This window comes from Helianthus annuus, chromosome 1 (genome assembly GCF_002127325.2).
Source record: "Helianthus annuus cultivar XRQ/B chromosome 1, HanXRQr2.0-SUNRISE, whole genome shotgun sequence".
Classification (NCBI taxonomy): domain Eukaryota; kingdom Viridiplantae; phylum Streptophyta; class Magnoliopsida; order Asterales; family Asteraceae; genus Helianthus; species Helianthus annuus.
This window is the reverse complement of record NC_035433.2, coordinates 50,299,273-50,309,706: the sequence shown is the minus strand read 5'-3', so window position 1 is coordinate 50,309,706 and position 10,434 is coordinate 50,299,273. Positions and strand designations below refer to the sequence as shown.

Sequence of the window (10,434 nt, the reverse complement as noted above, 5' to 3'; positions counted from 1 at the left end):
GCTGACTCGAAACTAACCAAACATCAAAACTCAATACAACTGTACTTATGGACCCAGCACACTACGACTCGATTGAACCGACGAACACCATACCAACAGACTCGACTAACTGACTCGATAAGACCCAACGAGGACCATAGATTAACTCATATAAGAGAAGAAAGCCAAGAGACGTACCTGAATCTGTGATTATTGCAAGAAAAAATTGTAATTTTCGGCTACGGTATCGAAGTGATTCAGCGGTTAGTTGTATGTTTCATATGGTGGGACTTGTGAGCCGTCAAGATCCGAGCAAGGGAGAGAAAAATGGAGTTGATTTGGTGGATATATGGTGGTTTAATGGAGGAAATAGGGTGGGTGAAGGTATAATCGGCGATGGGGCGGTGGGAGTGGGTTTTTGGTGGATTTTGGGGTATCTGGTAGGAGAAAGGGTTTTTTATCCGACCTGTTATTCGGTCGCGCGACGCCAAGAGAAAGATAATCAGCCGTGGCGTAGTGCCACGGCGGGGTTCAGGTAGATGGGTTCAGGATTTGGGGGTTCAAAATGTTTTTGGTGACCCTAGGGGGTGGCACTGCGCCACCAAGTGTTGTTTTTATGGTGGCGCGGCGCGAAGGATGTTTTTCAACAGAAGGTTTCGTCAAAAATTGATTTTTTTGCCTTAGAAAAAATTGTAAGTATTACCATGCCTTCCCCAAACCATCCCAAATTTTTTCTAAGTATGGGACTTACCTGGAATATCGTTTTCCTTGCAAATTCAGCTTTTCGACGGTATGTTTCCTGCAAAACTACTCAAACACACAAAACACAAACACGAAAAACTACGAGAAACACGAAATATAACGAAATTTACAAACGGTACATACTCTACAAACGAAGCTCTTCTCAACTCATTGTTCGGTGAAGGTGGGTGGGTCCTCTAGAGGAATTTCTTCCTCCTCGGTCGTATCAATGGGATCTCCCAAGTAGTGTTTCAATCGATGACCATTTACCTTCCACACACCTTTATCGGCTTCGTCATATAACTCGACGGTATCGTATGGAAACACCTCCTTTACCACATACGGTCCGGTCCATCTCGATTTCAACTTCCCCGCTATTAATTTCAATCTTGAATTGAATAAAAGCACTATATCACCTACCTTAAATTCCTTCAACCCTCGCAACCTCCTATCATGCAATGCCTTAGTCTTTTCCTTGATACTCCAAGATCGTTCATAGGCGGCATCCCTTAAAGCCTCCAATTCATGGATTTGGAAGAACCTCCTTCTTGCGGCTTCGGTAAGGTCGAGGCTAACAGTTTTCAATGCCCATAAAGCTCTATGTTCTAACTCCACCGGAAGATGGCACGCTTTGCCATACACAATCATGAAGGGCGTGGTTCCTAACGGTGTTTTGTAGGCGGTGCGAAATGCCCATAATGCGTCGTCGAGCTTTTTTGACCAATCCTTTCTAATTTTTCCTACCGTTTTTCTAAGATTCTCTTCACCCCTCGGTTAGCATTCTCTACTTGGCCACTAGTTTGCGGGTGGTATGCGGTAGAAAGACGGTGAGTGACACCGTAGCGCGCAAGTGCCTTCTCCATGGCGGAATTGCAAAAGTGTGTACCACGGTCACTTATGATAGCTTTACGAACTCCGAAACGCGTGAATAATTTCTTAAGAAATCTCACCACCACTCGGGCATCATTAGTGGGCAAAGCTTGAGCTTCCACCTACTTTGAGACACAGTCAATGGCCACGAGGATGTACCTATTCCCACTCGATGAGGGGAAAGGTCCCATGAAGTCAATGCCCCAAATGTCAAAGACTTCAAGAACTTGGATGGGATTTTGGGGAATTTCATCCTTGGATGAGATGTTGTCGGTACGTTGGCAACGGTCACATGTCCTAACAAACTCTATGGCATCTTTAACTACCGTTGGCCAATAGAAGCCACTATCAAAAACCTTTTGTGCCGTCACATTTGGCCCGTGATGGCCTCCCGTTAAACCCACGTGCATATGTCTAAGGATATCCATCCCATCCTCTTTTGAAACACATCTCCTAAGCACTCTATCACCACCTATCCTAAATAGGTACGGGTCATCCTAAATGTACTTTCTAGCATCCCTAAGAAGCTTTTTCTTTTGTTGGTAGGACATACCCCTCACAATATCGCCAGTCGCTAAATAATTTGCCAAGTCCGAAAACCATGGCAAACCCTCTACCTCGGCACTAACAAAGTCTATGGTTTCATGAGGAAAAGTGTCTCCTATTGAATCCTCACGAACCTCCTCTCTCTTAGGATCCTCTAAGCATGACAAGTGGTCGGCGACCACGTTTTCCGCTCCCTTCTTATCCTTAATTTCGATATCGAACTCGGAGAGCAAAAGAATCCATCTAATGAGGCGTGGCTTTGCGTCTTTCTTTTGGAAAAGAAAGCGCAAAGCGGCATGGTCGGTGAACACGGTGGTTTTGGATAGAACGAGATATGAGCGAAACTTATCAAACGCAAACACTACGGCTAAGAGCTCTTTTTCCGTGGTGGTATAGTTCTCTTGAGCATCATTTAAAGTTTTGCTTGCGTAGTAGATTGGATGAAAATGTTTATCGACTCTTTGACCTAAAACCGCACCTACGGCATAATCAATTGCATCGCACATGAGTTCGAAAGGCAAGCTCCAATCGAGCGAAACAAGGATAGGGGCACTAATGAGTTTCTCCTTCAAAAAATCAAAAGCCTTGATGCACTCCTCGTCGAAGACGAAAGGTACATATTTCTCTAAAAGTCGGGTCATGGGGCGCGTAATCTTAGAAAAATCCTTAATGAAACGCCTATAAAAACCCGCATGACCTAGGAAGCTACGAACGGACTTAACACTAGTAGGTGGAGGCAATCTACTTATGGTATCTATCTTTGCCCTATCCACCTGTATCCCCTCTCTAGACACCTTGTGACCTAAAACTATCACCTCCGTCACCATAAAATGACATTTCTCCCCATTCAACATAAGGTTTGTCTCTATACATCTCTTAAGCATCCTATCAAGATTGAGAAGACATTGATCGAAAGTGGTACCATAAACCGAGAAGTCATCCATGAAAACCTCCATAGAAGTCTCAAGCATGTCTTGGAATATAGCAACCATGCATCTTTGGAAAGTAGCCGGAGCGTTGCATAACCCAAAAGGCATGCGGCGATACGCATAAGTGTCGTAAGGGCATGTGAATGTCGTTTTATCTTGATCCTCCGGGGCGATTGGGATCTGAAAATAACCCGAAAATCCATCGAGAAAACAATAGAATTGTTGACCCGCTAGACGCTCCAACATTTGGTCAATGAATGGCAAGGGGAAATGGTCTTTCCGGGTGGCGTCGTTTAACTTTCGATAGTCTATGCACACACGCCAACCGGTAACGGTATGAGAAGGGATTAATTCGTGCTTTTCGTTCATGATCACCGTCATCCTGCCTTTCTTTGGGACGACTTGGGTCGGGCTAACCCATGGTGAATCGGAAATAGCGTATATCACCCCGGCATCTAACAACTAAGCACTTCCTTCTTAACGACCTCTTGCATGTTCGGATTTAGGCGCCATTGAGGTTGCACCATCGGCTTATAGTCATCTTCCATGAGTATCCGGTGGGTACAATAGGCGGGGCTTATGCCCTTGATATCCGAAATTCGCCATGCAATGGCTTCCTTATTCTCTCTCAACACTTCTAACAACCTACCCTTCTCTCCCTCCTCTAACTTAGACGAAATAATGACGGGAAAATCGGACCCCTCACCTAAGAAAGCATACTCTAAGTGGGATGGGAGAATCTTAAGTTCTAGTGGGGCGGGTTTCTCTAAGGGTGTACTCTCAAACTCACTTTTTACCTCACTCAACTCTAGCACTTCGGGGACCCACTCGGTCTCTTCTACTTCCTCACTCTCACTCACAACCTCCTCTACCTTCGCAACTACCTCATCTAACTTTCCCTCCACTAAATCGGCTCCACTAATATAGTCAAAGCAATGGTCAACGCATGATAAGAAAGACTCTATGAAATAGACCGAATGACAAGGACTACTAAGATCATCGGAACCACTAGGGTGTTCCATGGAGCGTGCTATCTCGAAAGTGACTCTCTCCTCACCGACTTGGAGTGTGATTTTACCGTCAAAGACATCGATGATAGCCTTGACGGTACACAAGAATGGGCGTCCTAGAATGATAGGAACCTTCTCATCGGCTTCCATATCAAGAACGACAAAGTTTATGGGAAAGACGAATTTATCCACTTTAACTAGAAGGTTTTCGATTATACCACGTGGATACTTCACTGATCTATCGGCTAGAGACAAAGACATACGTGTAGGGGATAACTCTCCTAGACCTAACCTCTCATACATGGAATATGGCATGAGGTTTATACCCGCTCCTAAATCGGCTAGGGCCCTACACTCGGTATCACTCCCGAACAAGCATGGAATGGTAAAAAGGCCCGGATCCGTCAATTTCTCCGGGACCTTGTTCAAGACTACGGCGGAACACCCTCCACTAAGGGAAATGTTAGAAACCTCTCCTAACCTATCCATACATTTTAGAAGGTCCTTTAAAAATTATGCATATTTAGGCATCGATTGGAGGGCTTCTATGAAAGGAATGTTGATTCTAAGTTGCTTAAAGATTTCTAAAAATTTCCCCTACTCTTTGGAATAAGTTTGGTTTTTAAGACGGGAAGTAAACGGAGCACGGGAAAGATCAACAGTGGGTGATGGAACAACTTGTATGGGCCGTTTTCCTATACTTTTCTCACTTGAAGGCCCCCCGGTGTGTGCGGTACTTGCTGGGATTAGCCTAGGTTGCACTTTCTATCTCAGCACTCTCGGGTCTCACTATCTCTCCTAAGGTCTTACCACTACGGGTCGAAATTGCCTTCAAAGTGGCAGATGGGTTGGGCTTTGTGTTTCCCGAAAATTGACCGAGAGGTCGTTCTTGCAACTGGCGTGCAATATCCCCAACTTGCCTTTGAAGGTCTAAGAAATTCGAATGGTTATTCTTTAAGAATGTAGCGTGTTCTTCTAAGGTACGTTGGGTAGCCTGATCCTTAACCACTAGCTGGGTAAGAAGGTCTTCTATCCTAGACAAACTACCATTTGACCCCTCATTCCTAGGTTGAACCTCTTGGTTTGACCCCTCACCTCTGAACTGCCCACCTGAACCTGAACTAGCAAATTGACCTGTTTGACCCGAACCCCCACTAGAATAGAAACCTGGCCCCATGCTTTGATATTGACCTGATGGAAAACCAGGGGGGTTACCTGAAGAGCGATAATTATTAGCATGCCAATTAGAGTTACTATTGTTAAACGGGTTAGTTGGACCCCTATTTTGACATGCTATGTACTCAACCTGTTCTAGGGTAAGTGTTAGGCAATCTACGGTGTCATGTCCACCTCTACAAACTTCGCACCTATCGACCTTTTTCTTAATTTCTAGCAACTCTTTGGTGATATAGTCAAGTTAAGATGCTAACTTTGAGTCAGAAACGACTTGGTTTACTCCTCGAGAAGATGAGGAAGTAGTCATAGGAGTGGAATTCCTGCTGGTAGCACTATGATCTATATCAGCATGAGCGAAGCTCTCAAAGAGATCATTGCATTCGGCCACAGTTTTCTTTCCCATAAGATGGCCTCCTGCAAATGTGTCGAATCGGGCCTTACACTCAGGGGTGAGACCATTGTAAAAATTTTCTACTAAAGCCCAATCCGAAAGCCCATGTTGGGAACAACGCGAGAGTAAAGTTTGAAACCTCTCCCAAGCTAAGTGATATGGTTCGTCAGGTTCCATTCTGAATGAATGGATCTGATCTCGAAGGCGAGAGGCCTTCGCAGGTAGGAAATACTTAGCAAGGAAGGCATCTCGAAGTCCAGCCCAAGTGGTATAAGTACCTGCTGGCTTCGAATCGAGCCATGTGGCTGCGCAGCCAGCAAGCGAAAATGGGAAGACTTGGAGATAGCGCGCATCAGGATTAACACCTTCAATGCCGAAGGTGCTACACAGACGGGTGAGACGGTTAATATGTGCAGGCGCATCCTAATCATCACGACCGTGAAACTGACAGGAGTTGTTAATGGCGGTCATGATGTATGAGGGAATTTGCCAAGACTTGTCATTGGTGATTTCAGGGATGGTAATGGGTGAGTTTGCGGTAAAACCCGCGGTGGAGCGTTGGTGGACAGTTGGTTTTCGGCCATTTGGTGAACTGGTGGTGGGGTGTTGTGGGGTGATGACTTCGGAGTGAAGTCGTAGTTCGGTGGTTTAGATTGTAGTGTAAAGTCAAAAGGGGCTGAAGATGAAGTTGAGGATTTTCTAACCCTAAAACTAGGTGTGGAGAAGGAAGACTTGTCGATCAGCGGCTTCACTGGTCCCTGAGAACGCTTGTGAGGCATGAACTGCAAAACCGAGAACAAACAAGTAAGACGACTCCAACAAAAGACTCTAAAAATAAAAAGACACTAAAATTACTTGGACTCCTACAACTCAAGAACACACAAAAAGCACGTATAGATATCAGTTGAAATCCAAACAAAGTAATTAACGCAATTGCCAAGAGTCCCCGGCAACGGCGCCAAAAACTTGATGTGCAATAAGTAGTTCATATAAATAAACTAAAATAACCTAAATTTAGACTCAAGTATCTAGACTCTCTAACTTGACTAAACTACTCACTGGCAAGTGAACCGGTCGACTCTAGCAAAGAAAAGCAAGTCCGGATGTCGAACCGACAAGGACTCTAATTAATTATGTTAACTACTTTATTTAGACTTGACACTGACACGACTTAACTATTGTTGTGTTTTAAAAGGGGGGTTTTACTAAAATCCTAGAATTGAAATTGTAATAAAACTAGACTGTGACACGAACAAGAACTAAGGTTTAATTCATATGAGATTAACGACTACCTAGGCTTGAATCCAGTTTAACTATGAATGGATTTCTAACGGTACTATTGTGGTATGGAACCGGGATCGTAAAGTACTAAACCCTAAGGTATTTCAAGCTAAGACTTCCCGACCCTTCTCAGGAAGAAAACTAGGAAACCCTACAAGGCTGTTGTGAACATCGATTGTTAGACTTCCTCTCGGTCCTCTAACGTCTCTAAAAGTGCCCTAATTTGACTATCTACCTCTCAGCGCGACAATCTAAGGCAATCCTTGATTCTAACTTGGTTTAATAGACACATATGCAATTAGGGAACTAAGACTGACTTCTCTCAAAACCTATCTTAGCTATATATTGCACCGAGACCTACTAACTAACTCGAGGCTCTCAGCGACAAGTTAAGCAGAATACTTAATTCTAATTGAATTTTACTTACTGTTTCTAAGGCTATCGGCCGATTTACCCAATGATCACCCGAACCCGCAAAGATACGAATAATCAACACAAATTCATTATGTAAAAGACATCCACCAAAATTTATGTGAAACAACAAATAATCAACAATCAAAATTAAATACGCATATGCACCAAATCAGAGGTTCTAGAATAATTTACTTTCAAAGATCAATCCATAACAAACAATAGAAACCGTTAAAAAATCCGAACTTTATTAAACTATCATCTAACCTAGGTAGTAACGAAGGTCTCAGCCAGAAAACATAGTATTTAAAATCAAAACACAAGTTTCAAAACAAGAATTCATCGTAAAAGTATCGAAACAAGAAAATAACGAAAACCGGGAGATAAGACCCGAACAATCTTCTTTCCTATGCTCCAAGCTTCAACCGGATGATTCCCGCAAGCCAAAGTACTCCGAAAACAGTGAAAACTGCTCTGAAAATCTCCTAGGGTTTCTCAAGTTCATAACTCTTGATTAATGATGATTAACTTTGATTATATACCAAACCCTAGCTCAACACGAATTAAGGCCGTCAGACATCCCCGTCGCATCGCGCGACGGGTGAGAACGTTGGTGGTGGCTCGACGCCACCATAAGAAAATCCATTTTTAATTGTTTAATGCTGGCGCTACGCGACGGATGGGAGGTATTGCCGTGGCGCGACGCCACAGACGTTTTTTCACAGAATGTTGCTTGAATTTTCCAGCTTGAACTCCCAAAAACTTCAAAATAATTCTAACTCTTTTTCCAAATAGTTCTGGGACTTGGTGTTTAAGAAATTTAGCTTGGTTCCACTCCATTTTCAGCAATATTCAATACCAAGACCTGGAAAACACAATTTGATCAATAGCACGCAATTCTAACTAAAACTAAACTAGAAATAACGAGAAATAAAACAAACTATACACGAATAAAGGATGTATTTTGCAATACATCAGTGGTCATGGCATGAACACCTTCGGAATGAATCTCTGCCATGTATAGAGTGCCTTGCTTCTTTCCTTTGGCAATCACTAAGTTGCCTTTGATCACTTTCCATTGTCCACCCCCAAAGTGAACATTAAACCCTTCACCCTTCATCGTCCAATTTACCAACTGAAATCAACTTTCTCCTCAAATTAGGAATAACCCTGACATCTTTCAATGTCCATATAATTCCCAATGAGGTCTTCAAGTCTACATCTCCAACACCCGTAATATCAAGCATTTGATCATCGGCTAAACGAACTTTACCAAAGTTATCTGTTCGTAGATTCTTGACCATATCTGAGCATGAGATAGCATGGAAAGAAGCACCAGAATCCATAATCCATGATTCCACTGAATTCTCAACATAACATATGTGAGCATCTCCTGATTCTTCAGAAGATAAATTGTTTACTTCTTTCTTTGCTGCTGGTTTTGTACATTGGCTTCTAAAGTGACCTTTTTCTTTGCAGTTCCAACATTCAATGTCTTTTCTGTTCTTTGACTGCCCCCTTTTTCTGGACTTTGATCTACCTCGATTAGTTCCTCTATCGTTTCTTCTTCCTCTACTTTCTGTGTGCAATAAAGAACTTGAACTGGAAGTTTCATTATTGCTTCTCCGTCTGATATCTTCATTTATAATCAAGTCACAAATATTCTCAAAAGTGAGTTTGGTAGTGCCAGATGCACTACTAACAGCTGTGACTGTGCCTGACCAACTGTCGGGCAAAGATGATAGAAGGGGGAACGCTTGTACTTCATCATCAAACTTTATTTCAACCGAGGCTAAACGAGAGGTAATCGAGTTAAACTTGTTTATGTGAGAGGTAACTGACATGCCTTCCTTCATCTTGGTGTTAACCAATTGTCGGATGAGGAATACTTTGTTGAAGCAGATTGTTTTTCATACATGTTGGACAAAGCTTTCAATACACTGTAAGTAGTTGTTTCATTGACAATGTTATACGCAACACTCTTAGACAAAGAAAGCCTAACCACACCCAAAGCTTGTCTATCCAACAACTTCCATTCTTCATCATACATGTCATCTGGTTGTTATCCCAACATAGGAAAATGCAAACCCTTTTGATACAACAAATCTTCTATTTGCATTCTCCAAAATCCATAATCACTACCATCAAACTTGTCAATCTTGATTTTACTATCTTCTGCTATTTTTAACAAATAATTATCAACTGCTACAAACTAAACGAGTTCGTACTACTAAAGGATAATTATACTAGCTGAAGCAAGAAACGGAAACAAATACTTATTTGTTTCAAGCTTTAAAATGGAGATTGAACAAATAATGATAGGTGATGAGATCCTTGTCAAAGTTGAGGGGCCTGTTTGCAGACAAGAGAAACTTGATTCCCTTAAAAAAGAAGGAACAAAAAAACGTCTGGTTATTTCTTCTTCTTCCTGCGACGTTACTCTGCTCCCACAGAACAACAAAGAAATTTTTTTCCTTCTGAAATCCAGCGAATCCCAAGCAAAATCGAAACCCTAGACCTTCGATTTTGAAACCCTAGATGCGATAGTCAGCAAGGATGGTCTCTAATTTGGAACCCTAGGCGGCGGCGGACGTGCTAGCGGCGGGAAGATGAACAACGGCGACGGCGGCTACTGGGTTTCCGAAACCCTAGTCGCGATCTACAGCGGCGACGATGAACACGTCTTCAATCGGAACCCTAGTCCCAACAGGTATCTTCTTCTTCACCTCTGTTTGTTACTAGTTTATGTGAAACAATCGAGAGCCTGAGCTCTGATACCAGTTGTTAGGGATATATCACACAATTAACAAGAACAAACACACACAACAGCTCACTCACACACACACACTCTAAATCACAAGAACAAGAACACAGGATTTATAGTGGTTCGATCAAGCTTGATCTATGTCCACTCTCCACAACTAGTTCTATCTTTGTATCAGGTGCTCAAAAGTTACAGTACATGAATGAGAAGTATTTATAGGGGATACAATTAGGGTTGTTGACTTTAAGTTACAGTGACAAATAAAACCTCTGCTATGGTTAAAACTTCACAACCCATATCTGGGTTATCTGTTGCCACAACCCAGACGAGTTATTT

At 42.6% G+C, this 10,434-nt stretch overlaps 2 protein-coding genes across 2 annotated transcripts; both read right to left on the bottom strand.

The window, feature by feature from the left end:
- Positions 1-888: 888 nt before the first annotated feature.
- Positions 889-1,368, bottom strand: LOC110888287. Its single transcript, XM_022135839.1, has one exon. The coding sequence runs from the start codon at positions 1,366-1,368 to the stop codon at positions 889-891; it is 480 nt and encodes a 159-aa protein (XP_021991531.1).
- A 2,152-nt stretch (positions 1,369-3,520) lies between these two features.
- Positions 3,521-5,819, bottom strand: LOC110888158. Its single transcript, XM_022135715.1, has 3 exons — positions 5,506-5,819; positions 4,123-4,556; positions 3,521-3,969 (listed from the first exon to the last, which is right to left on the bottom strand). Exons 1-3 carry the CDS (start codon positions 5,817-5,819, stop codon positions 3,521-3,523), a joined length of 1,197 nt encoding a protein of 398 aa, XP_021991407.1.
- Positions 5,820-10,434: the final 4,615 nt, after the last annotated feature.